The 27,565-nt window shown below is 43.5% G+C and overlaps 1 protein-coding gene across 2 annotated transcripts; it reads left to right on the top strand.

Annotated features, from left to right (window-relative positions):
• Window positions 1-941: 941 nt before the first annotated feature.
• Window positions 942-27,450, top strand: Otulin (OTU deubiquitinase with linear linkage specificity). Of its 2 annotated transcripts, none has more exons than XM_050144809.1 (7): window positions 942-1,192; window positions 8,742-8,818; window positions 11,974-12,068; window positions 14,868-15,011; window positions 18,414-18,539; window positions 21,024-21,293; window positions 22,944-27,450. In XM_050144809.1, exons 1-7 carry the CDS (start codon window positions 1,041-1,043, stop codon window positions 23,136-23,138), a joined length of 1,059 nt encoding a protein of 352 aa, XP_050000766.1. In that variant the 5' UTR covers window positions 942-1,040; the 3' UTR covers window positions 23,139-27,450. The 2 variants fall into 2 exon arrangements, with proteins under 2 accessions (XP_050000766.1, XP_050000765.1); XM_050144808.1 differs by having other exon boundaries at window positions 943-1,192; window positions 11,971-12,068.
• The last annotated feature ends 115 nt before the right edge of the window (window positions 27,451-27,565 follow it).

A 27,565-nucleotide genomic window follows, 5' to 3' on the forward strand; every position in this document is an offset into this window, starting at 1 on the left:
CACAATGAAGTTACCTCAACACAGAGGCTGGCAATAAATGGCTATTAAGGGGAGCTGAGGATTGCCCAAACAGCTTGCTCCTAACCTGTAACATTCTAGCTCTCCATAGTCAGGGAAGTTTTAATCGGCCTTGTAGGGATGTCCGGGGGATGTGTTCCCCGATCCCCGGACATCAGTTTAGCCCCATCCTTTAATGTTTAACTGCAGGCAAAAGGGATCTTCCAAAGTGACCTCACCAAAAGCACTTAACGAAGACCAAGTCCAAGCTTATCAGTGTGACTTGGCTCTTTATGATTTGACGTTCCAGAAGACCCGCCGCTACCTACCCGCTCTGCCCCTGAACCTCTTACATGCTTCCCAATAGTCCCTGCCACGTATTCCTTCAGCTTGAGGCTGGAGCTAAACCTACCCGCTCACCTACTCACCATGGCGTCTGCGCCTCCACTGTCTCAGAGACGACACAAGTTTCATGTAAGCTACTGGAAGCTTGCTAACATCAGACTTTTGCTCTTATTCTGAAGTAAAAACTACCGTACGAAACTATTCAAGACAGGGCAGCGCTTGCTGCACTGTGACCCACCCCCCCCCCCCCAAGCCCCTCCTAAGGCCACGCGGGCTGGGAGGCTGCACTGTCTGTCACTCCGGAAACCAAGGCCAACGGGAGTTTTACGGGGACGTCTAACTCCCCGAGACCCTTCACTACCACCAGGGCCTTCCATCTCCACACCGCCCCGCCGGGGTCCGGCCGAGCGTCCCACACCCACTACTCCCGCCTGCGCACCCCGGGGTGAGGCGCTGCTTCAGCCAGCAGGATCTGAACACGCGCAGTGGACGTCAGGGCTCCGCGGCTCCGGTCCTTCTGCGCAGGCGTACCCGTCACCGGGACGCCTCGCCTCCTGCCACGCCCCCTTGCCGGGGGTCAAAGGTCGCGGGGGCGGCCCCAGTGACGCTCCCGGAAGCGCCGTGCGGACCTCGCGAGGCGCGGGGCAGCGCAGCCACGGCTCCAGTCGGCCGGACCGCAGGGCCCGGTGTGGCCGCCCATGAGTCGGGGAACCATGCCTCAGCCCGGAGCGTGGCCCGGGGCGAGCTGCGCGGAGACGCCGGCCCGCGAGGCGGGGGCCGCGGCGCGGGAGGGCGGGAAGGTGACGATCGGCGCGCAGCCCCGGGCCGCGATGCGGTGCCCGGTCGAGCAGTGAGTGAGCGGGGCGGGCGAGGGCCCGGGGCTGCCGTGGGCGGGAGGCGAGCCGGACGGAGTCGGGGTGCCGAGCCTGTCACAGCCGGGTCACCCGGGCCGCCCCACTCCCGCTGTGACAGCTGTCCATCCCTACAGCGAGGGAAAGCTCCAGGAATTCGGGGAAAGAGCTCCGAAGGGAGTCTTAACTCCCCGGAGCCCTTTCCTCCAGCCTAGCTCTGAGGAAGTGAGGTCGCCCCTGTCACAGCCCCAGAACCGCCTTGCGGCGTCTTCTCCCCGGGAAGACCCGTCGCTACTCGAAGAGAGTCGTACCTGTTGGACAGACTTTGCCCACAAGCTGGCCTTCTCCGCTTTACCCCGTCCGAGCCTGGCAGGGCGTCCCCTTCACCCATCGCTTTTAAATCCACACAAAAATCCGTGCTGACTTACTGGCCTAAGTCAGAGCGTTTCCATTTTGCGTGAGCTGGAGGTGTCTGCACTTCAGAGTTCGTGGCACGGTTGCATATGCATCTGGAATTAGAAAATTAAAACCTCAGCCAGCCAGTTTGACTGATTTTCTTTTCGTTATTTTTTAAAAATTTTTCTTCTCTATTGATTTTTATTTTATGTGTAAGAGTGTTTTTGCCTGCCTGTCAGTGTACAGCGTAAGTGCCTGGTGCCTGAGGAGGTTAGAGGAGGGTGTTGAACCCCAGGGACTGGAGTTATAGATGGTTGTGAGTCACCAGGTGAGTTCTGGGAACCGAATCCCCGAACCATCTCTCTTGCCCCCAACAAGTTTTCTTATCAACCCAAAATTTAAGTCGTAAGGTGTATCTAAATGGACCCCCCAGAGCTTTTTTAATCTCCTAAAGGTGTCTTTTGAAGCCTTGTTAATGAAGATGTGATATAATGGCTCGTTTGAGCGGTGCACTGGGGTGGGCATTGATCGCTTTTATTTACTGAGCACCCAAGTGTGGTGGTAATTATTCGTGTAATGAGTTAATGGTGACTGCAGAAAGATGTAGGGTAGGAGGCCTTAACTTTCTCCCTGAGCTAGGCTGGCAATTGAAGACTTAGTGACATGGCAGTTAGCTTTGGGACTTGGAGAGTTGTTAGCTCTTTATCTGGGTCAGCATTCTCTGAGCTCCAGGCATAGTTGCTGGGTCTTCTGTAGTTAATGAATTTATGTATCTTGGCTTTTGCATGAAATGCCCTGATTCCTAAATAGGGACACTTATTTTTCTTTATATTGAATTCCATATACAGGTGTGTGTGTGTGACTTGTTCTAATCTGTGGCTGCCATGTAGGGACTATATAGGTTCGAGACCGAGGATGTCTCTCGCCTCTGCTCTTCCTCTGGGCCCAGCTTGGTTCCCAGCTGCTCCTACTGCCTGCCTTCCTCCTGTCCTGAGCCCTTCCCTAGATGCCCAGCAACTCAGCCTTGCCTTAGCAGTCTCACATGGCTTGAATGACCCCTGAACATTTGGGGCCCAGAACCACATTCCCAGAAGTACACATAGTTGTCATTCTCACGAGCACCTTGGAGAATAAATCCCAGAGGAAGGAGTCAGCATAGTCCTGTTAGTAGTCCTAAAGCTGAAAGCCTACGTTTGTCACCTGACACTCTGAGGAAACAGTTGCACGTTCTGCAGGCACAGTTTGTCCAGGGAGACACAGGTAGGGGATTTCAAGACCAAGTTTCTGGATGCTTGGGTGAGAAGTGCCCCCCCCCCATTACTTCCTGACCTCCTTAGCAACAGAGGCATAATTTATATGGACAGCAGACTTTACCACCTCCACGTTGGTAGTTTGTGCTTTTATTAGCTTAATTTCTTTCTCTTTACTGCCTGTGTTGCCTTTAATTATCCCATTCTCCTTTGACTCTTCATCAGGTGCAGAAATGGGGCTTAAGTGTAACTTAAAAATGTTGCTATTTCAACATCGTACCCCACTGGCCTCTCCTCTGTCTGAATCAGCACTGTATGATAGTTTATTGGGCGATTTTTCCTTGTGAGGTGTTCTTAGGGTCATTCATCATAGAACATTACATAGTTCACAGTATAATAGATGCATATGTAATACATGCAGCTTAATAGATGAGTGTAAATTTAGATTAATACTGTTTAAAATGTGCTTTAGAAATCTGTTTTGAACTCTAGGGCCCGATCTTTCTTTCCACCCAGAATCATTGAAAATATTTGCACCTTAAAATAGAGAACACAGCAAGACTAGATATATTTTGAGATATTCTATGGAGTCACTTTTTACTGCATTTGAGGGGGAATTAATTATGAATCCAAATGATAGCCAATCTCCTGCAGCTGAATTATGTGTCTGGGCTGTGACTCCGAAGGGTACGATGGCTGGCTGTAGTGGCGCAGGCTGCTCTGATTTCTGTCCTGTAAGCTCACTGCATTTCACAAGGGCAAGCCTGGGGAAGAGGGACCATAAACCACATGTATACCCTGCTTGCTGAACAGGCCTCAAGGGATGGCTCACAGGAAAACCTGGGGTCCTTTTTGAAGACCAGACGGGAATTGCCTTTCTGCAAGCTCCCTGGCCACTCATGTTACAGTTCTCCTTCACTCTACCTTCTTACCACCCCAGCCCTGGGCTCGAATCCTTTCGTGTTTGGTTTCTGCTCCATCTGTGGAGTACCCTTAGACAGTTACCCCACACTAGACATGGTCAGCCCCCATGCACGCTCAATCTGTTTGAGGATGGAACTGGAGTTGAATTCTGGGATTCATGGTGGGTGGGCAATGCGGGGAGCGGTACCAATAGTCTGTGAAGCCCTGTGAAACTGAGGGCAAGCTTGTTTCCACACTACAGTAGGGTTTCTTAAAGGGTCTGTAAGCACCCCTTGTCCTCCAAGTATTAAGCTGTTTTCAGGGACTGCCAGAGCCACTGTTGTGCTATGTGTTTTCTGCCCTTGCCTAGTCTACTTCTCAGGGAGCAGGTGAGAATAGGTGTAGTGGTGGGGTAGTAGTGGCGCCCGGCTCCTTTCCTCAGCCGAGGAAGAACCCACGTTCAGGAATCATCCAGGAGGTCTGCAGACCTCATTGTGGAAGATGCACTTCTGGAAGTCACATGGAAAGTCCACTTGCAGAAGTGGGTGGGATTTTGGCCTAGGTGCTGGTACTTTCCTGCGTTTGCTGCATTGTTTACCCTTATCTGCAGTCACTGAACAGTGGAAAAAGGCTAGGTTGAGTGGTCTTTACTTTTCCTGTGTGTGTGGGGGAAGGAAGACATGTTGGCGTCACACTGGTTGACTATCTCAGCAGTACTGCCTGAGCCATTAGTCTTCTAGGGACAGACCAAGTTATGTATGCGTTCAGACCTGAACAGAACTCCATACTCTTCCTTTTCTTAGATAACTAAGGGTGTCTTGGTCAAACATTCTTATTGGTGAGTGATTAAGATACTATTTGGGGGTTGGAAAAATGGCTAGTAGTTAAGTACTTGCTGCTCTTGTATAGGACCTGGTTTAGGTTCCCAGCACCCTCTTTTGGCCTCAGGTACCAGGCACACACATGGCATACAGACATGCATTCAGGGAAACACACATTCACATAAAACAGTAAAATCAAAATAAATACATCTTTTTTCTTATGAAGAAAACATTTTAAATCTTTTTAAAGCAAAAACATTGTCTTGTAAGCTGTGTATATAAATTAGAATTGTTTTCATGACTTGAATCAGAAATTGAAAAATACGGCTTCATGGAGCTCTGCCTTTAATTTGCCATTTTCTTGGAAATAATATGATTTTGTCTGTACTAGTGAGCATTTACAAACAAGTCTCTTTGTTTTTTCAAGACAAGGTTTTTCTGTAGCTTTGGAGCCTGTCCTGGAACTGGCCTGTCCTGGAACTAGACCAGACTGGCTTCAAACTCAACAGAGATTCTCCTGCCTCTGCCTTCCAAGTGCTGGGATTAAAGGTGTGTGCCACCATAGCCTGGTTTACAAACAAGTCTTAGCTGCATTTAATGGTCCGGTCCTGTAATGACAGTACTCTGAAGGTGGACACACACACACACACACACACACACACACACACACACACACACACACATCTTTAAAATTTCTCGATCTAGAAACCTCTGAGCTGAGTAATAGGTACTAGCTATTAGTTTACTCAGTTTGGTGTGTTGCTCTCAGAGTAAACTAGCTCACGAGAAAGTAGGTAAGTAGTATTTTATGGAACTTGAAAACAGATTCTTCCAAATAATGCCATGGGCTACACTAGTTATTTCTTGTTAGGATTCATTATCATTTTATTATCTGCACAGTTTAAAAGTAACTAGCATGTCTGGACATTGGGTCATTTTTCTCTTTACTATTTTATAGCTGTTATGTTTCTAGGAGAGATGTTTTTGCTGTGGTGCTCTTCCGAGCCTGTGGAGTTTGTGGCCTCTGTTCTTTGCCAGAGTGGACACATCTTTACCAGTAATGGTTGCCATCCTTTTCGAGCTGTCAGCATCTGTGACTTTATCTTAACATCCCTTTTCCTCGCATTGTTTCGTTATCTTCCCTTCCCATAAACAAAAAACAGATCTCTACCTGCTTCACATTCCCAGCTTTAAATATTATTTCCTTTTGTAGTTATTTTCAGTGTAATATGTTGACTCTTAAGACATCTAGACCATGGTTTTGTTTTGTTCTGGTGCTGGGGAATAAAGCCCCAAGACAAAGTCTAAATGGAACCATTTTATTTCATTCTTTACTCTCCTAGAGTGAGCTCCAGAGAATGGGGCTTGCTAGGCAAGTGCTGTTTCTTCCTGGTCACCCTTAGGTGGGGGGATATTTCATCCTGGCTGTCACATGCTTTCCTTTCTGGCTGTGTTGATCTCCATCCTTAAAATTAACATTTTCCTGTTCTCCAAGGAAACAGCTTTGGGTTCTTTCTTCAGCTCGCCTTTGGTGGCTAAGGGAATTAGCAAATGGTGGTGCAAGGATCTGGGTGAACTGTCCGGTTGCTGAGGTAGCTTGTGGATGCTGTGGGCTTGTCAGCAGCTTCTGCTTTGCTCCTCTTGTAAGAACTGTGTCCTGAACACTGCCTCTACTGCCACCATTCCTGTGCTGTTTGGCCTTCCCTTTGCACTCACCTCTCCTGTTCTGCTGTTTAATTCTTTTCCTATTGGCCCTTCTAGGAATTTGTAGTTGTAAAATGCTTTTTTTGGATTGCCTCTTCTGGGCGCTGGGGTTGTGATTATGATTTTGGTTATTTTGTAAACTAAGAACAGAGGACCAGAAGGGAGACAAATGTTCATACAGGCTGGCCACAGAATTTGCCTGAAATGCAAATATCTGATAGGCGGTTAGAACTTAGCTGGAAGAGGAACCGCAGACCATACAGCTCTTACCAGCCTCCTCATTGAAGCTGAAAAAGCGAAGGGCAAGATTGGGGAAGTGTTGTCCAAAGACAGCTTCTGAGAATTTAAATATATTAAGAAAGTGATTTGTTTTAATGACTGTTTTAGAGAATCAGAATTTTTCTGATGGGGGTTTGACAGAAAGATGTTAAATTTATGAGAAAAGAATGAAAACGTGGTCATATTTTATTTTTGGCCTTTGATCTGTTGTTCCCATGCATCTGTTTGCTTTTAACTGTGGCGCAAGCTCTGTAGGTGACATCATGCCTTTTGCCTGAAATGTCACTGGAACATATGATACTTGTTCTCTTACCAGCATACTGCTATATGTATACATACATACACACTAGGGAAAACAAGGATAAGAAATGGTTACTGGGCAAATAAATTGTTTATTAGTACATATCAGTGGGTAAATGAAAATTAACAGTAGCTAACCTTTTTGAGTACTCATTTTAAGTATGTCTTTCTCAACAGTAGTCCTGTGAAGTAACTGCTCTGTGTAGAGGTAATAAGGGCTGGGTAAATGGTAACTAACCTCTGCCAGCCTGACTGGAATGCCCATAGCAAGTGTTGCTCTCTGTAGAGGGTGGGCCCACACAGCATGTGTCAGGATGTGGTAGGATAGAGACAGGATTCCAAACCTGTTGGGATGAGAGAACACCTGTAGGAAGTCGCAGGTGTAAAAGTACAAAGCAGTTGTGACTTTTTGCGCTGAGTTCAATTATCAAATCCATGCGGGAGGGAAGTGGTGGATATATAATTTATATATATTTCACACACATATATAACTCATGTGTATGAGTATTCATATATATGAATGACAAGGTCTTTGTATACTCCAGTCTGGTCATCAAGATCTGTCACGCCTTCTTGAGTACAAGCATGTACTTGAGTACTGGGAGTATAAACATGTACCACCATGTCTGCACGGTGCAGATTTAGACATCTGTTCTCTCTCAGTTGGGAGACACCGAATGATTCCCACTGCTGTCCACTCTCTAGCACCCTTCTTCGTCTGTCCCTCCTGGTCTGCTGTTCTGTCTCCCAGCTCTGCCTGCCAGGCCATACCCACAGATAACGAGATCAGAAGCAGAAGTACCATACTCATTCACTTGGCTCCTTCTCTTTGAGCCTGGCACCTCTTCCTTTCTGGATTCTGTTGTGTTTGAAGCTCCTCTCTCCCCAGGCTGCTGTGCGCATGGGGCACTGTCATGGGAAATATGGCGAGTTGGAGGTCTACACGCTCCTTATGTGGAATCTCCTGATTTTTAAGCTCAGTGTGTTGCTGTTCCTTCAGATGGACTTACTTCTTCCAGTTCCTGAGGCTTCGACTTCCTCCTGGCTTACTTCTTTGTTTGCCTTGCCTAGCTGCCCCTCCAGCAGCTTTGGGCTTCCCTGCCTGCACCGTTTGCCTCTCTGCCTCCCCCCAGTTTTTCACATCCATGTCTCCACTTTCAGCAGATCGCTGTGTTCTGTTCCCTTTATTGTTATTTGGGGATAATATTATTTTTGAGATGTTGGAATTAATCCTAAAGCTGGAACATGCTAGGCAGCTCTAGCCAGGCCTCTAAATATTCAAGGAAAGGGAGGTATTTTCAAAGTGGAAGCCCCATTCATTATATTTGTCTAGAATTTTTTTCCCTTTCCTAATATTTAGTATGTTACCAGAAGTGATTATATTCTTTAAGAATAGTGATAGCAATTAAAACTTGTGGGAACACAACAGCATTTCTGGTTAGGGAACAGGAGAAGCCTCATTGAGGGTTTTTAGCTTAGGGGGCTTATTATAATTGATTCCCTCTTCATGTTTTTAGAGTTGCTGCTGTCAGAATTGCTTGTAACATTAGAAAAGTCGACATTTCTGTGTAAATTATTAGCACTATTTCTGCTTTTGGAACTTGGTGGAATCATTTCAGAAGCGTTACCGATTAAGATGCATGCTAGTCGATTTTAGTTGAATTGGCCTTGGAGTCCTTTGCTGTATGAATGGTCTCATTTAAAGGAGCGGTTCTGAAGCAGAAGTGGTGAGGGACACTAGCATTCTAGGACCCATATTTTATTACTGTGGCGTCCTATGTGGGAAAACAGTTCTATTTCTGTGTCGTAAGCATTTCATAGCAGCTGTATGTTATCACACATTGGGAAATGTCAGTGAACAGAGTTTGAAAATATCTACTTTGGTGTGATTTCAGCGAGGAGGACATGTACCGTGCTGCAGATGAAATAGAAAAGGAGAAAGAATTGCTAATACATGAAAGAGGGAAATCAGGTATGTTTGGAATTGTTTTGTTTGTAGACTTTTTTTGTTTATAGAAAATTCAGTTAGATTAGTATATCTGCTTTCATGAAATGTGGCCTGTATTTCCTAGGTCCTCTCCTACATACAGTGTCTTCATATGAATCGCCCACATGGCTGACATGGATTTAGGGAAGACTTTTCCCTGCATCTGTTGACTCTCCCTTATCAGTTTATTTCTTTACATCCTTACAACCGTTTGGATGTGAATACCCTTTTCATTTTCAATTGCAAGATGTTTTGAGAAGTTAACTATACACATATCTTTGTCTGAAGAAGGCCTTGTAATCTGATTAACTACAGCAAAATGGCCATGTGCCTGATAGCGCCAGTCATTTGTGACTCTACACAGGGTGCTGCTCTGTCAGACTTGCTCTTCTCGCTCCCATGAGTGCTCCTGCTGTGTCCTTCCATTGCAGAGACTGAGGAGAGCTCCAGAGTGTGTGCCTGTTACATCTTCTCACTGCTGTGTCGTCACGTCTGTTTCACTGACGGCTAACAAAAGCTTTATTGTGATTAGGATACATAAGGTTTTGATGCTTTCGGAGTCTTACTCTAGAGCTGGTCAACTTCCCAGTGTGGCAGAGATGTGTCATAGTGGTCCTCCCTAGGACTTCACAGGATGCTCAGCCTCCACAGCGTGTTGCTCCAAATCACTCAGGGCGCAGAATACTGTTGGGGCATCATGCTCTTGTGTGTTTGCCCATCTTGTGCTAGCGCTGTAGAACCTCCTGCTTCTCTTCCACTTTCTGGGCTCTGTTGTGATTCCTTTCTGTCCAGCATTGTTCTGCACACAGGCATCCAGACTTTTCAGTGAGTCTTGTGACGTGCAGCTTCAGTTTGACAGCGCTCCTTATAGCTCAGTCCTGCTGAGCTCTTGCTCTTCCTTAGTGTCCTGTAGCAGCACCACCTCCTGCGCTGCAGAGCTCAGACCAAGACCAAGTTGTTGGTCTTTGTTGGTGAAAAGATATCTCATCTAACATCGCTCCATAAAGAAAGGCTTTCCAGGCCTTGACCTCCTATCCAGCTTTATAAACACAGATCTATTGGACCTTTTAGGTTTACGTTTGTCCTTGGCAGCTTTCATGCATGCTCAGTAGTTGGGACAGAAACTGCTCCTAAAACCCAGGTTATTTCCTACCAGACCCATTGCAGAAGAATTTTGAGATTCCGATCCTAGTCTGTCTTCCGAGAGTCCCAGCTTCCTGGAGGAGTCCTAGTTTTGTTCTTACCCTTTGAGGTATGATTATTATATTCATCACTTATGTGATGCATAAGGTCCACACCTTGCTTCCTTGAGTGCCTTCTTACCACTTTTGGGTTTTTACTTATTTTATTTATTTTTGGTTTTGGCTGTAGAGCTGATGAGGTCAAAGCTGCCTCATCCTGTGCCTCCATCTCCTAGTCTAGTCAGCCTGTGGGGACTGCTGGTACTCCCAGCTACGGTAGCTGTAGCTGTGCAAGTACGTCATTTCCCCTAGCCTCCCGCTCCTGTGCAGACTCTGAATCTGCCTTGGTGTCTTGCCTTTATAAGAGCCCTGGGCCAGCCCTGTGACCTGAGATAGTAGAATTCCCCAGCCCTGCCCAGGGGTCAGAAAAGAGGATGGCTGGAAGGAGCCTTCCTGTCTGGAAGCCTTTCTTCTGCTGGTAGTGTGTTCTCACCAGGTTCACACCCCTGTCTGGCAAGACCTTATGGCCCAGAAAGGGTCCTGACTGTGCATTAGCAGTTCTTCCTGTGTGGGGGAGCACTTCCTTATTCTGAGCAGCCTCTTAAAAATTATTTCTTGAATTTCAGAGATGAAAGGTCTTTATTTGAGGGTTGGTTGTGCAACAGTGATTTGTGGTCTCTCACTTCTAGGTTATCCCTGATGTATTCCATGCAGAAATACGCCTGTGCTATTTGTGCAGGGATTATTTCCCCCTTTTGTAAAACAATGATTTTTCTTTAAGAAATGATGAACAGTGAGGGTTGTTTGTTTTTTTGTTCTTTTTGAATAGGCAGTTTTTATAATAAACTTTAAAAACAAATTTCTTTCCAAAACTGTAGGAAGGCTTTGGTGCTCCTTGGTCATTTTGGCTTCCACTGGTCTTTTCTCTTCCTTAAGAAGTCCATTCAGGGTGGGATCTTTGTGTTCACTATCTTACATTCCCAGCTCTGGCACAGTGTTCAACACGGTTAGAACTCAGTGAATATATGTTGAATTGAATGAAACACTAGATATGCAGGCTTGCTGTGTTCTGAAGTACTTCTAAATTCATCTCCTAAAACAATTGTTAATATCTATGTTCTTAACAGTTTTTTTTAAAAAAAAAAAAAAAGCCAAGATGAACCCAGGAATTTGCCCATTTCCCTTTTGAAGTAACAGACTGTCATAACAAACATGCACCTAGTCATAGGTGTGTATCAATACATCAAACCTCATTGGTTAAATCAAGAAAATCTTACTTAAGGCCCTTGATTTAATCCTCAGTACACACACACACACACACACACACACACACACACACACACGAAGGGTCTTAGGGGAGAAGAGACAAATGGTAGCATTTGTTTAAACTTGAGGTGTACTAGTTTTGGGAGACATCAAAGAAGTCTGTGGATTAGCCAACAGCAAGCGCTCTGTTACTTTTTGGCTTATTAACTATAGTCTTTTAGGTAAATACAAATATATTCTTTGTTAGGTATTATCTCTAATAGATATGAAAAATTACAGATGGTGGAAGTATTTTCTTATGGTTCATATACTTGATTCTGATTATAAAAGTGTTCATAGATACCCGTGGGTCAGATGAGTGTGAGCTGGGAGGTTGCTGCAGTACTCTTGAGCACACACAGAAGGGCTGCTGCCTGACCCAGGATTTAAGTCTCCACACAGGCTTGACTAGCTGCTGTGTGGAGAATTGTCTGGAGGGTGTGATGACAAGGGGTCCCATTGAGAGACCTCTCTGGCTGCTGGAGGTGATGTGGTGGTGGCTGTGGCTAGATGCATGGGCAGTGGTGGGATTCAGGAAATTTTAGACTAGAGAAAGTAAGTAAGGAGTGAAGGGTGGATTCCCCTGAGTGCCTTATGTCCATACTCTGGCGCATTACTTGTTTGTTGATTGTTGCCATTTTCATTCTTCAGCAGAACCCAGGTTAAGTGTGGCTCCTGAAATGGATATCATGGACTACTGCAAGAAAGAATGGAGGGGAAATACTCAGAAAGCCACGTGCATGAAAAAGGTATGGCCAAGGTGCACGAGTTCTTCAAACCGTTTGTCATAAGTTACATATCATATTATGTTTTTTGACATTGGTTAAGACAACTGCTATAATAAGACAATGCTGTAAATATTAGAGTTCTAATTTTAGAGATGAGGAAACAGACTGCAAAGATAAGGTCTTGTTTGAAGTCAGAGTATTAATATAGAAGCAACATCAGTTCTTCAGGAACTGTCTTTGGATAACACATAGCTGTGTGTTGAGAATTGAGCCAGCCAGTGGTGGTTCTCTCTGAGACTTTTGGGAATACCCTCCTTAACTTGGTGTTGTAAAAGCCTGAAGGACAGGCAGGGGTGACTCTACACCTCCTGTGCTTGGACACATGCTGTCTTAAACCCTAGGGTACAGAATTCTCCTGTACTCTCCTTGCAGAGGAATCTTGAACCACTTCCCTCATTTAAGGTGTGCCAGGAGCTACCTTCACTTAGATCCACTGCATAGACTGGCAACACTGAGTTTCCAAGACTGCAGCATACCCTCTGGGCTCTACCTATAGAATGTGTGTATCTGCATTCAGCATTGCTTATTCGGAGGGTAAACCATGTGGAACTGCCTCTGTTAGACCATTCTTGAGCTACAGAACTGGCAGGGCAGACTCCTACCTAGTACTTAAGGTTCTATCTTTTGTTACTTTTTTTCTTGGATTATTTGCATTTTGAATTTTAACATACTTGTGTTTTAGAAATACTTAACCAATCTTTTTGATTTTTTTATTTATGTGTATGGGTGTTTTGCTACCATGTTTGTATATGCTAGATGTGTGCAATGACTTCAGAGGCCAGAGAGACTCTGGGACTTTAGTTACTGATGATCGTGAGCTGCCACGTGGATGCTTAAGTTTGAACCCAGGTCCTCTGGAAGAGCAGCTGGTGCTCTTAACCACTGAATCATTTCTCTAGCCCATATTTGATAAAATCATATTTGGTAGAAAAATAGTCTGTAATTGTTTTGCTTAGGGTTTTAACTTTTTTAAAATTTAGTTTCTCTCATAGCTTTTTTTTTTTTTTAAAGAAAATATTATTCATCTTTTAGGGTTCACCTCAGGGCCCCAAATGCTCTTTATCTTTTGGAAATCTGAGAGAAAATGCCAGTCTCAGCCTTAATTCTTGTAAATCTGCATCCTAGGCTCTTGTATATGAACTGAACTTTAGTGCCTGCTGAAGGTGAAAGACTCACCTTTTAGAGGCCTGCTGAGCATGCTATCAGGTATTCGGGTTCCCAGCTTGCCCAGAAAACTGAGTTGGACCATGAGTCTATTTTTTCACCTGCCCCGAAATGCCTTTACTGACTAGTAATTTATTCTGTTGCCACAATCTCTCCAAAGATCTGGTTTAACCATTGGCATATTAAAGTTCAGTACTGAAGATACTCACATTACCCATATTGAAAACGTATGGGAGAATCATTCCTCTCTGGGGTTGGTTTCGGGGAAAGATGTGACCAGTCAGTAATCCAATCAAAGCACCCGCATAGAGGTGCAGCTCTGAGAGTGGTGGTGGAAGGCGGCTGTCATCAGTGCCTACTAACTTCAATTCTTGACTTTATATTAGTCCCTATTTGCCTAATTACTTGTATTTAGTTTTGCATACTCTTTTGGAAGTGTTTATAAATCCAGATTAATTTTTTAAAAGAGTTAGATCCATCTCTAAAATGACTGTGCAGGTTCAGACCTGTAAGATGCTGTGGATCTGAACCTTTTCTGTCACCCGATGTAGCTGTGGTGTCGGATTGTGGTGCATTACTGCTGAGTTTGTCACGATGCTGTTTTAAACAAGCCTGGACTGCCAGTCATACAGTCACAGCACTGGTTAGCTGACTGTGTCACTCTTCTGTGTAGAACAGTGTGCCCTGATGCCAGCAGCAACTTTATACATCTCATGTTCACTGTATCTCTTGACTGTATTGCTTGACCTTAATCTCTTTTGTTCATTGTGTCTTGTTAGCCCAATTGCCCTGCTAATACTCAGTAAGAGCCTATCCAGCTCAAGTATATAGTAGGATATACCAGCTAGGTTTGTGCAAGGGCACTCTGTGTCCCAGTGGTGACATTGCCTAGCGACTTATTCTCAGAATGTATTACCATCACTAAGTGACATATGCCTCTATGTACACACACACACGAAACTCAGGATTTTGTTTATTTTTAAATCTGGAGATAGAAATAGTGCATGCCTCTCCTCCTTTTCCTGTTCTCTTTATTAAAGCATTTGGGATTAATTAACCACAGATGAAACCTTTCTGAGTGTCACCAATGAATGACAAGTGCTCCCTCAGTTGCTTAGGGAGGGCTTGGAGAGTGGCTAGTGCTGGATGATTAGTTTGTATGTCGGCTCTGTTGCATTTGATATAGATCAGCGGTTCTCAGCCTGTGGGTCACAACCCCTTTGGGGTGCCATATCAAATATCCTGCATATCAGATAATTACATCATGAGTCATAAAAATAGTAAAATTATAGTTATAAAGTAACAACAAAGAATTTTATGGTTGGGGTCACCACAACATGAGGAACTGTATTAAAGGGTCACAGCATTAGGAAGGTTAAGAACCACTGTTATAGATGCTGAGATTTCATACAGCATCAATATTTTAAAATAAATGGAATTATAATTAGAGATTTGAATGTCTAACAAGAAAGGCTGAGCTATTCTTGTTTCCCACTTCCCAATGATTTAGGACAGTTTTGTTTTTTCTGTAGGAATGGAACTTTCCTTGCTTAAGCTAGGAATCACCAGCTGAACTCTTTGATGTTTTCTCCCAAGGGCTACGAGGAAGTTTCTCAGAAGTTCACATCTATAAGGCGAGTTCGTGGTGATAATTACTGTGCGCTGAGGGCCACGCTGTTCCAGGCCATGAGCCAGCTCACAGAACTGCCCCTCTGGCTGCAGAACCCGGACCTCATGCTGGTACGTTGCTGCATGGATCTGAATCCCCACGTTTCAGGAAGTTCTTGTGAGAAGACATCTCTTTTCTGCTCATCCTGTGTGATGGTGTAATATACAGCGTGATTTCAGACTTGTTCAATTTTGCACATCTAAGATGATTTTATATATGAAAAATTGACCAGAAATAACCAGTGTTTTCCAGAAGAGAAAAACGATGAAACTTAATACAATTAAGCTGAATTAGAGTCCAGATGTTTAGAATTCATCAAAAAGCACATAGAAACAACTTGACTTTATTTTCTTATTTCTGTGAAGTAGGGTGTATAATTGAGTATTGGGGTCCAGCCAGGGTTTTAGACACAGATCAAAAATGAATCCTCTTTCCAAGGTGAAATGTTGGTGTTGATGTAGAGAGACATTTCCTGGGCTGGTTGTCTTTAGTGCTTTAAATCTGCCACTTGGTAGAGAGTCCTTGGGATCTGTGTCTCCAGGTGTCCCGATACAAAGAAGGACACATGCCGACATTTTGTGCGGTGCATTATAAAAGGAAGTTCTGTAAATCCTGGCACTAGTTCACATGGCTTTGTTGGTTTTTATTTACATGTGAGATGAAGACTTTTTGGAGTGTGGGGGTGGACGTAGTTTTAACTCTGTAGCCCAGGCTGGCCTCAAACTTGTAACCCTTCTGCTTCAGTCTCTTGCCTGTGGTGTGACAGGTGTGAGCCAGCAGGCCTAGCTGATTAGAACATGGCAAAGATGTTACTTCTGTGTGCTCTAGCCCTCACCAGTGAGGATTTCCTAGGAGGAACAGTTAAACTGCCGGCGTAGTGGATGAGTGAATATGTGCGGGCTGACTTGTCCCTGTCACACTGGGCTTCTTACACAGGCACGGACTGTGTACTGTCAACACAACCAGTGAATGGAATGAGTGTGTTCTGTAACGTAGTAGATATAGACGCCTTCTTAGAATGCTTTTATTCCAAGGGGAGAGACTTTGCCCACAGTACTTTTAAAAACAAAAGAGTACTTTGAAAATTATTATTAAATCATATTGATTCTATTGTACCTTTACGTCTGTGGGGCTTTTTAGATTTCTGGGCTTATTTGACACTGAATCTAAGTTTTTATACTTTCTAAGAGCTTCTGGTGCACATAACGTCCTAAATGCCACATTTGAAGCAGGTCAGGTCCCAACCTGGAGATTAAGGGTGGACAAAGCTTTTTAGTTTTTAAGTATACTGTATTTTAAAGATGTCTGAATGGGTGAAACCTGTGACATCATTTGCTTGAGAAAGACACTAAAGTCTTTCATTTTGGGATGATGCTTTTGACACTTGTAATTTCGTGTTATCAAGATTATAGTTATTTGTTAGAGAAAACAGGCTGTGTTGTGCTTAAGCTACCGAGTGATTCTCAAACTCTTACTGTCATCATTTCTTGCGTCAGTGTCTTTCTTTGATTCTTTGAGACAGAATCTCTGTAGCCCTGGCTGTCCTGGAACTCTGTTGGCTAGATTGGCCTCAAACTCCGACTGTCTCTGCTGGGATTAAAGATGTGCGCCACCACTTGGCCAGTCTGTTTCTTGCATCTCCTACTGCAACAGAAGGCAGACCTGTGTGCTTACTTAGAAAGGAATGATGATTTATGTGGAACCCAGTTGTGATTCATGAAATCATTTCAAGTTATATTTACTTCTTCCTAATAAATCCAATTCCATTGTTCTTTCATATAGTTCCTTAGAAAGTGTGTATGTGCGCACGCATGTGTGCGCATGTAAGCTTCCATACACATTGTGAGTGTATGGGGATCAGAGGACAACTTTGTGGATTTGCTCACCTTCTACATTTACTTGCATTCCTGAGATTGAACTCAGGGCAGCAGGTTTATATGGCCTTAGCTTTTCCCCCCACTGAACTGTCTTGTTGGCCTGCTAACCTGCTAGTTTCTTTTCTGTTTTATTTTGTGGACTTTTCTCCAAGATTCCTGCATCAGGAAGTGTACACCTGGACTTGGTTAACATTTGGTTGGCAGATTGACTGGTGAGTGACTGAAGTGAGGAAATTAGCTGTTTTCCCCCAAAGGTAACCGAGTTGATTGTTGTTCCTGCACTTTAGATGGCCGCTCAGTGGTACAGCATCCTTAGCTGCTCTGGGCTGCCCTTTATCTCCTTTTCCACCTCACACGTCTTTGGAACAGGTATTTTTTGTCTGATTGTAGTTCTTGGAGCTGAGTTGTAATTTCACTTTATTGCCACTTGAGGGCATGTTAAATTCTGAGTGGTCCTTATGATGAGATGATAGTGACTGCATGGCTCTCCCCCTTGAGTGATGCAGAGCACTGCTACTATGGTTTTCATTTTTATAGAGACAAAACCATCTTAGTTGCACACGATTGTGCCAGACTGAGAAAGCACAGTCAGAATTATTGTTGATGAGTCTCTGAGTTTTAGGTCCCAGTGGCACTGAGCACACATCTCATTTTAAGCTGTTTATTACTGTTAAACAAGTTCCACATAAGACATTGGGGATGTGATTCTTTTTTCTTTACTCCAGGGGTAAAATCTCACTTTCTCTGTACTTATAAAATTTTAATTACATTTGTGTGTGCACATGTATGCCTGCCTCTCCTGTTGAGCCATCTCACTGGACCACAGAGGTGAAGTCTTAGCAGTGCAGTGACATGCCCATACCCAGCCCAAGTCTATGGTTTTTATTCTGACACACCCAGGACATAGTGTCCCATGATCTCATTGATCAAATTGTGATTTTCAGAGTTCATTCTATTGATGTGCAGGGAAAAATGAAATAGTCCAGGAAGAAGAACAAAAAATGAGGACCACAATAGTACTTGTCCTTCTGTCAATAAGTAGGGAAGGTACAGCTCCCTTACCCGCCCATTGCTGCTGAATCTCACTCATCTTTTCCGTATTTTGGTGTTGATTAAATATGTGTGTTAACATTGCTTAACAGGCAGGTCTTGTGTGTTTAGTATCAGAAATTAGGCTTTGCTGTCTCACCAGGGACAGGCTTTGACTTGACCATGGGCCTCTGTGCTCACAGTTACCTCGCTGAGAACTGATGAGCGGTAGGGCTGCCTGCCAAGGTGGCTATTGTGAAGACCCAGTATGGGGACTTCCTTAGCTTCCTGTTTGCCTGTTATGTCCTATGGGTGGTGTCCTGTAGGCTGCACTCCTGTCGATCTGAATCAAAAGCATTCAGTCTAGCAGCCATCTGTGTGGCAATACTTGCTGATTTTGTGACTTCCGGGTTCAGATTCTCCATCCTGAACCCACATGATAATTGCAGGAATTCTGGAAATTCAGGTGGGTTTTTTGTATAAAGGCTTTGTGCTGTCTCCCTTTCAGGTTGCATCATAGATGTCTTGCAATGCTGACATCTGTTTATCTGTTTCTTGATATTCCAGTTACCAGAAAAGCTGATAAACAAGTATAGCTGGATCAAGCAATGGAAACTTGGACTGAAGTTTGATGGGAAGAATGAGGACCTGGTTGAAAAAATTAAGGAGTCCCTTGCCCTGCTGAGGACGAAGGTCTGACCCGTGTGATTCTCTGTCTCGGATGCATGTAAAGCTTCCTCTTTTGTTCCCCAGAAGATTCTATGCTCTAGGCTTATTTATTCATAGTTCTTTAAGTTTATAAAGAAAGAAGGTTCATTTTGGCTCTTGATTCTCTTTAGAAGCCAGAATTTGCTGGTTTCAGAGAAAATAATTTGGGGCTGAGGGAATCGTGTGATCAGTAAAATGCATGACCAGAAACTGAGTTTGGTCCTCAGAAGTCACATACGAAGGCCTGATAGGGTGGCACATGGTTGTAATCTCAGCATTGTAGAGTAGGGCACAGGAGGACCCTGAAGCTCACTGACCATTGAGTCAGAGACCCTAATCTCCACGTGCATGAACACACATTGTACTCTTACACATGTGCACACATACTTGCATGCACATTGAAAAAGAAAACTTTGAAAGAGCATAAATTCTTTCCATAAAGTCTTCAGTAAAATTGAGAAGCACCGACGTTCTGTATTCTTAGAGGTGGTGCTGTATACAAGTATGTCAGATAACATTCAATCTTTTTCAGAAGAAACTAAGTCATGTTTAAGTTTCAGGGTTATCATTTAGCCTATATTTCTTTCTTTAATGATTTATTTTATGTGAGTGTGTGTGCATATGGGTACCCATGGCAACCAGAAGAGGATGTTATATTTCTCAAACTGGAGTTAGAGGTGATTGTGAGCACCAACATGACACCCTCTGCAAGAGCAGCAAGTGCTCCTTACTGTGAGCTGTCTCTCCAGCCCTTTGGTGTGCATTCCTTTTCTCAGTGGCCGCTGTGTGTTCATGAAGTTCTTTCCAGTTATTTTAGGAGTCTGCCCATATGTGTTTAAAAGTCTTTGTTGTTGTTTTTTTTTTTTTTTGTGTGTGTGTTTTTGTTTTTTGAGACAAGGTTTCTCTGTGTAACAGCCCTCGCTGTCCTGGAACTAGCTCTTGTAGACCAGGTGTTAGGCTTGACTTGTAGAGATCTGCCTGACTTTGCCTCCCAAGTGCTAGACTAAAGGTGTGTGCCACCACCGCCTAGCATGTTCAAAACTCTTTTTTGGTAAATCAGTTTAGTGAATTGTCTTTTGAAACCAAAGAGTTGTATGGACTTGGTACGCTTACTTCCCCTGCTCTGGTGTAGATAGCTCTACCTGTCTGTGGTAGAGTGTACTAGAAGAGCATGGTCATTCTTGTCTACTAGAGTGTAGTGTGCAGTGCTTAGGGGCGAGGAGCCTGCACGTACTCAGCTGCTGTCATAGGGAGTGGTGAGGGCAGACTGCAGCACTGACAGAGGGAGTGGAAAGTTTGTCAGCTTAGCTGGAGGTTGCAAATCTTTTTTTATTTTTATTTTTTTTTTTTGCAAATCATGTTTTTTAGGGTCTGGTGAAACTGTTAGTTTTGTTGACTGTAACTAGACCCTTCTTTGGGGAAATGTGTATGTGATCCCAATTTTCAGTAACATTAAAATTGCTCTTTAATAATCTGTGCCAGCAACTGTCACGCTTCTTTGTCATACTTGGCACTAAAAGTTACTTAGGATGCTCTAACTTTACTACCAAAAAGTCAGATGGCTGTGGTTATCCTGTTCTAAAGATGAGTATCCACAGCCCGGAAGTCGATAAAGCCACCCTGCTGCATAGCCAATCTTAATTGTATTATGACTTTCTGGACTCTAGAATCTTGCTCCTAGCCAGAACCATGGTCTACTTCTAGAAAGTGGGAGATGTGGACAATGTGTTCCAGCTGTGAAGATCAGAGGGTTCCAAATGGTCATGGCCATTAACATTTCTCTCAGGTTTAAAGTCTGGATCGGTGTTTGAAAGCAGTGCTAATTAATGCTTATTTATAAAGACTGGTATTTATAGTGACATCTTTTTCTCTCATGGTATCTTAGCAGTACACATATTTACAATGTTTTCTTGTTCATTTTAAGAGTTTGCCTATTATCTGAAAACTTTTATTTTTAATTAAGAATCAAGAATTTCTGATTGGACTTATTCATTAGACACCCATGTACATATTTAAGACATTATAGGGGTAAGTTTAATAAACCAGTATTCAGGAGATCCCACAGTCTTCCATTTCAAAGACTTCCGTGTGTATTTCTGGGGGTAAGGTTCTGAAACCCCTTCAGGTGTAAAAGCCATAGCTGTCTTCATCACTCCCACACACTGTTCTTCCAGATGCCTCTGATTGTTGTGTTGTTCTTGTTGCTTGGGAAGTTAGTGGAGTTCATACTCCCACCTCACACCCCATGCTTCCTTGTACTGGGTTGCACTTCTGTTTCACATTTACAAGGGGAGAAGCTAAGGGGCTCATATAGCCCGAATATCCTGTGAGAAGTGAGAACTTGAACCTCGTCACATTGGCATATATATGTCCTATGGTCCCCTACTTTTGAAAAGCATTACTCATGGCACAGAAGTATGCCAGGGATTTTCAGAACAAAACTAATTGTGACAACTTCTTTTATTGTAGTGGGCACGCCTGGCAGAAATGAAGACTGCTGAAGCACGGCAGGTAGCTTGTGATGAACTGTTCACAAATGAAGACGAGGAGTACAGCCTCTATGAAGCTGTGAAATTCCTAATGCTAAACAGAGCCATCGAACTCTATGATGATAAAGAGAAGGGAAAGGAAGTCCCGTTTTTTTCTGTGCTCTTATTTGCTCGAGACACATCAAGTGACCCTGGACAGCTACTGAGGAACCATCTGAACCAGGTGGGACACACTGGTGGCCTTGAACAGGTGAGATGTGCCTTTGAGAGTATTTTATCTCTGTTAGCACCAAATGGGATCTCACAGTTTGTAGGTCGTTTCAGGAACAGCTTACATAGGTGCTTCTGTCTCGATTGGGGCTGGACATTTTACTTGCATGTCTTACATGCATGACTTTTGGCAGGAAACCTCAGTTCTTCATTGGTAGCCAGAAGGAGTATTCCTCGCCATACGGGCCCTTCTCTGTAGGGCTAGGATGATACAGTCTCACTTATCCCACATTCTGTTTATTAGAAGCTAGTCACTAATACATTCCTTACTCAAGGGGAGGGAAATGAGGTTAGTCTTGACCCTTACACAATCCTAGGATTGCTTCTGCAAAGTGACGTAGCTCTCTTGACTCTGGCAGACTAAAATACTTTATAAAGCACCAGCTAGAGCCATCTGAGGTGTTGTTTAGTCTTGGCTGCTGTACCAGGAAAGCCTAGCCTCTCAGCTCTTCTTTGGTAGAAGCTAAATTTAGAATATTGTGCAGCTTCCTAGTGCAATATCTACACTAGGACCCTTCTCTAAGCCAAAAGGCAAGTCACCTTATCGTGTTTTGCTTTTTATGTCATTTCTCTAAAAAATATTAATACTGTGTATGCATATGTGTGTGTTTGCGCACAATTAGCTAACCACTAAAGTAACACTAAGGCTGAATTTAACTTGCTACCTTTCTTGGACTCCTGTGCATGATTGTTCCTGAAAAGACCCAAGTATCAGGACTGATGCTTCCAGAAATAGTCAAGTTGAGTTTATCTGAGTCTTTCTGGCAGGTAGACATCTATGAAACCTATTCTGTTGTTTTGCTTAAGGAGTAAAAAAGAGTAAAAGACTGGTGGTTATTGCTAGGCCAGCAATATTTATGATTACTTAAAAAATAGCTGTTTGTGCTCAGAATGCCCCTGAACTGTAGCAAAGACCGTGTGTGGCAAACACTCTAGTAGGACTTGGTCTACATGCTAGGCTTAAGTTAGTCCTTTCAAAGACCCAGCAAGCTCTGCTACAATGCTGCATCCTCTTTAAAAATTGTCCCTTTTGAAATATAACTTAAGCACCATTAATTTTTCCTTTTAAAGCATTCTAACCAGCAGTAGTCTAATCTCGGGCCACGTTGGAGCTCCATAAAGAAACCCAAAACCCATTCAGGCTTTTTTTCCATTTAATATCTGATTAATTGACAGTACATTTTCAGTCCCCATATGTTTTTATCACTCCCAAAGAAAACACTATTCATGGAGCAGTCATCTGTCTTTTTGATTATATTTACATTTTCATGGGTATAAAGTACTATCTCCTTATGGCTTTGGTTTGCTTTTCTCTAAGGGCTTATGATTTAATGTGGTTATTGGCCATTCATGTGTCTTCTTTGGAGAAATGTCTTCCAAGTCCTTCATTCAGTTTTAAATTGTTTTATTAATCGTTGATTTGGGAGCATTCTTAATATATTCCAAGTATAAGTTCCTTATCAGATAATGCACTCCATTCTTTATAGCCCCTCCCTTGACTAGGTTCAGAGGGGAGGAGGAAGGTTGCAGTGAAGCCAATGCCTCTCATTGTCTGGGATAATGGGTACAGCTTGGTGTTAGGCCCCATCTGTGGCTCCCCTCGGAACACTCACTTGCTTTTCCTTCCCAGGTTGAAATGTTCCTCCTTGCATATGCTGTTCGCCACACCATCCAGGTGTACCGGTTGTCCAAGTATAACACCGAGGAGTTCATCACAGTCTACCCCACTGACCCCCCCAAGGACTGGCCAGTGGTGACCCTCATAGCTGAGGATGATCGGCACTATAACATCCCTGTCAGAGTGTGTGAGGAGACGAGTCTGTGAGAGACACCCATGTGGACAGCTGTGAGAGGCAGCACAGGTGCACACGCAGCTCCTTCTCTGGGCCTCGGGGCTGCAGCTCTCCAGGGACAATCCGGGAGAACCAACGGGAACTGTGATGCTCTGAAGACTGTTGATAACAAGAAGTAGCCAAGTCATTGTTCTATCTGTTACACAGTGTGTCTCACTGGGGGCTTCAGCATGTGCCTTTGGGAGGTACAAACAACTTCTCAGTACAGCAGATGTTTTTGTGTGAGAGGAAATTGTTTGAAAAGAAACATGTCCAATGAAAGTTCTAATGGTAAACTGGTGTTACTTTTTAAGACAGTAGTTTTGTTTTTGACTTTTATTCTTTTGGAGTTGGTGGTGATGGGTCCCATTAGTGGTCTTCCTATGAGATATGCTTTTAAGTGGTAATATCCTGGCGTGGATAGTTACAGTATCTTTTGTTAGCTTCACCTGCTTTTGGAGGGATGACCAGTGAATTTATATTTATATCCCAGTTAATACTATTTTAAATAGATTGTCTCTCAGAGGATTAAGAATTGGGTCCCAGAGTAGATTTTTTTTGAAGCCTGGAAAAGATACAGGAGAGCACAGGGAGGAGTCTAGACACTGATTTCTGAGGCTTGGTGCCCTGGCATTGAGAGATCCTGTTGGCACATGTGCCCTAGTGTTGGGGTTGTGGATTACGATAAGTTCCAATGGTCACGATTCTACCCTCAGAACCAAGTTTATATCCACCTGTTTATAGAAATGGAAATGAAAACTGTCTCTGAAGTTGACGTGTTCTCCTTTGCCCCTTTCATGCTCTTGAAGATCTCACGAACTGCCAAACCCATATGTGACAGGATGAGAGACAGCCAACTATCCAGGATGTCTGATAGGCAAGTAAAGCCAGAAGCATGTGGTAAGCAATGCAAAAGTGCATAGCTGCTTGGGCAGCTAGAAGGAGGCAACCGTGCTAGCTATGATAGGTCTCTGTGCATGGCACAAGCCATGGCCCTGACTTGGAGACCTGCTAAGCATGGGGTACCTTGGGTCCTTTGTTTCCCTTGAGGGCCATAGCCCATGGTCTTTGTTCATGGCGACCAGACACATCCCTCTTTTAGGATTCCATTTGTAGCACCCCAGTCGGTTCAGCATTTGTTGGTGCTGTTATCTTGATGAGTTGAATTTATTTTTTCATAGTTAAAACCTTTAATTTAATCCAATTCATACAGATGATGAGCACCTTGTTTTGGGAGGTAGGATAACCCTTTAAAATATAAATTGTCATTTAATTAAAAATTAAGTCTTAAAAAATATTGTCTTAGGTAGGAAAACTCAGGATATACAAATCATTCAGTAGTATTTCTTCTGTTCCCTCATGAGTAAAATCACAACCTTTGGTTAACTGTTCAGTGCTGTGCTGTGTGTAACTATGGTAGAGAGTCTGTGTTTTCACTGTGAAATGCTATGGTACCCTTGAGAGAGGAGGTACCTAGCATCCAAGTTAAAGTAATAATAACGGCTTACTGTTGACTTTGACACTTTATTTTGTTTGTAATTAAATAGTAGGAAATGCCTGCCATTCGTGTTTGAAGAGTTTTGAAACCAGAACTTGAAATGCTTAGATAATTCCTAGTAGGAGTCATTTGTGCTGTTTGGGGACCTCGAAACTGTCCATGGGGCTTAGTCACTACTGAATTTTAGCAGTGCTCTTGGTAATACTCATGCTTACCTGCATTTTAAAGACAAGCTAATCTTAGTGAGCTTGAACTGGACTTCTGGGAAACCTCTTTATATTTGATACTTCCTTCTTGTTTGTGATATTGTTAGGTACAGTTCCCTATATTATGTCCTTCTTGTTTGTGATATTGTTAGGTACAATTTCCCTATATTATGTCCCATGGAGTTAATGTCGCCTTTTCAGAATGTTCTCAGATTTTCTTGCTCACCTGTGTTGGTTGTGGATGTGCAACACCTGTTGGTTGAGTCATGCATGTGGTCATGGTGGCAGCATTAGTGCCTCTAGTGAGTTGGATAAGAGCTAGTTGCATTTCCTCCTGTATGCATAAGGAAATATTCTCATTGCATAGAGAGGAGGATTCATCCTGTTTTCCTGTCTAGCTGCCAACTCTTTGATTATACTACAGAATATTCAGTCGTGTCTGATGAGCTTTTTCTTGAAGAAAAATGGCATTGCATGTCCTCTTGTGTATTTTTTTTCCTTCCAATTTTAGGACTTACTAAGGAAAATTGCATACCATATGAATTGATAAAACTTCTGTTGGAAGAACATCCATGTTTTTTTGTTTTGTTAATTTATTTGGTTGATTTTGACTTTCTGAGACATAATCATTCTCAGGTTTTCAACTCCTGAGAGCTATGAATGTAGGCATTGCCACCATAGTAGTACATTTGTGAGGTCTTATGTGTTGAAGCTTTTTTCTTTTGGTTTCCTAAGTGGCTCTGTGCTGTTCTTCCCGTCCCCTCCTTTTCCACCCACATGTGCTCTTTACCTAAGAAACAGTGGTCTTGTTTTTGTGAAGGTCTTGTAGATGTTTTTTGAGGTGATGTATTACCCACGATGAACCTCTGATGGTGACTGTATGAGCAGGGCTGACATACACTTCCTGCCGTGTCTTCCTTTGATATAAAAATTTAGTTTGATCAGTTTATCTTTTTTTTCTTAGCATTACTTTGCAGGTGTTCCCTGCTGAAAGCTGGAGCGTATTTTTGGGAGCGTAAATCATTGAGGACTCTTGCTTGTCAGTATACATAAAACAGACAGCTTTGCGTTAAGCTCTGATGTTCCTTAAAAAAGGAAGAACCGCACTAGAAGTAGAAAGCCTTCAGTTGTGCTTTTCATCTGAGAGAAACGCCAGAGCCCAGTTTGGCAAAGGTGGAGGGCAGTGTCCATTTACAGTTTTAGGAAGGTCTGAGGAACTAAGAGGAGGGGAGCTGAAGGACGAACTGGCTTCAGAATGCACTTTAAAATGATGCAGGTCTTAGTTTCAAAAAGACCTGTTGCTCTAATAAAAAGCTCTGACAAAGGCAACTTAAGGAAACAAGGTTTTATTTTAGCTCACTGTTCAAGGGTCCATGACAGGGAAGTCAGGTGGCAGGACCTTGAAATAGCTAGTCACATGACGTGCCCAGGCAGGAACCCAAAGCAGTGAATGCATGCTGCTGCCCAGTTCCTTTCTGCATTTATGCAGTCCACGGTGCCAGCCAGGGCATGGTGTCACCAAGGTGAATGGATGCTCTCACCTCAGTGAAGGTGGTCGTGGTCATCTGCAGGCATGCCCAAAAGGCTCATCACCCATGGAAGTCTAGATTCTGTTAAGTTGGCAATTAACACTAACTGCCACACTGTATAAAAACAAAAGCAGTAGATGCCCAACAGACTATGCTTAAATTATAAGAGAATAAAACTCTGAATGAATTTGAAGAGTTAATGAATAAATATATTCTATTGACTCCTCCCCAAATTTTAGTCCTTTCTTTTAAGATCATCTCTTCAGAGGATAGGTGATCTGGTGCTTAGCCATGCAGCCCTTGAATAAAGGTGCGAGTGAAGACATTCATGCCATGGATAGCACCAGGGTCAACTGCTTCTGTACCCTCGGCTGCTTTCCCCAGGTCAGTACAAGAAAGGGATACGGAGCACAGCACGCAGATAGCCTCGGTCATCATTCTCCAGTAACCAGTGCTTCAGTCTTAATTTTAAACCTCAAAATACATTTGTGATTAATTTTAGTTTTCATTTATCTATTGGAAATTGCCTTGATCTACAACAACATAAATGGTGCTAAAAATATGGTAGCCCTTACGAGAACGCAGCAGCCACTGTAGTGCTGTGACTTCAGAGAGTAGCCCAGATGAACATGAGTAATGAATGCCCTTTCATTTTCATTCTGTCTGTGAAAGGACTCTGGCTTTGTTACCTGTATTGTAGCAGCTCGAGGAGGTTGGCAGCCCACTCAGAGATTCTGCCTGTGGGGAGGGCATGGTTTTCTCTGGGGATCATCACGAGATGCACTTATGAAACTTGCTGTGCTCTTGTCACCTTGATTAGCAAAGTCTGCTCTGTGCACTCTGGCATGGCAATGCTGGTCAGTCGTCCACTGCCCTAAAAGCCATACTCCTAAGCTGTGGACTGATCTCAGGTGCCTGGCCCATGGGGTAGAAGTTTCCTGTCATTGGTAATGTCTCTTGTCTTCACTGTTCAAGATTGGGCTTCCTCTCGGTCTTTGCTTTTGATTCCTTTAATACACTCAGATGCCAAGGATTGTGAAAACAACTCAAAATAAACTTAGTAAACTCTGAAGCCTGTTCTGGTGCTGTGGTTAAGTATCTGCTTTTAAGGACTGTGGCAGACTGGGACCTGTGCTGAAGTCAGCTCTGACATCTCACCGCCTTTGTGGGCAGAGGGATTAAGATTT

This window comes from Alexandromys fortis, unplaced genomic scaffold (genome assembly GCF_014885135.2).
Source record: "Alexandromys fortis isolate MF-2015 unplaced genomic scaffold, M_Fortis_MF-2015_v1.1 scaffold_52, whole genome shotgun sequence".
Taxonomy (NCBI): domain Eukaryota; kingdom Metazoa; phylum Chordata; class Mammalia; order Rodentia; family Cricetidae; genus Alexandromys; species Alexandromys fortis.

What these genes read in the sequence shown, in the direction of transcription:
- Otulin (XM_050144808.1), top strand. Translation starts at nt 1,041, where the DNA reads ATGAGTCGGGGAACCATGCCTCAGCCCGGAGCGTGGCCCGGGGCGAGC. An exon ending in TTGCCCTGCTGAGGACGAAG is followed by an intron (nt 18,540 to 21,023) that starts GTCTGACCCGTG and finishes CTTTTATTGTAG; the next exon opens with TGGGCACGCCTGGCAGAAAT. An exon ending in ACACTGGTGGCCTTGAACAG is followed by an intron (nt 21,294 to 22,943) that starts GTGAGATGTGCC and finishes TTTCCTTCCCAG; the next exon opens with GTTGAAATGTTCCTCCTTGC.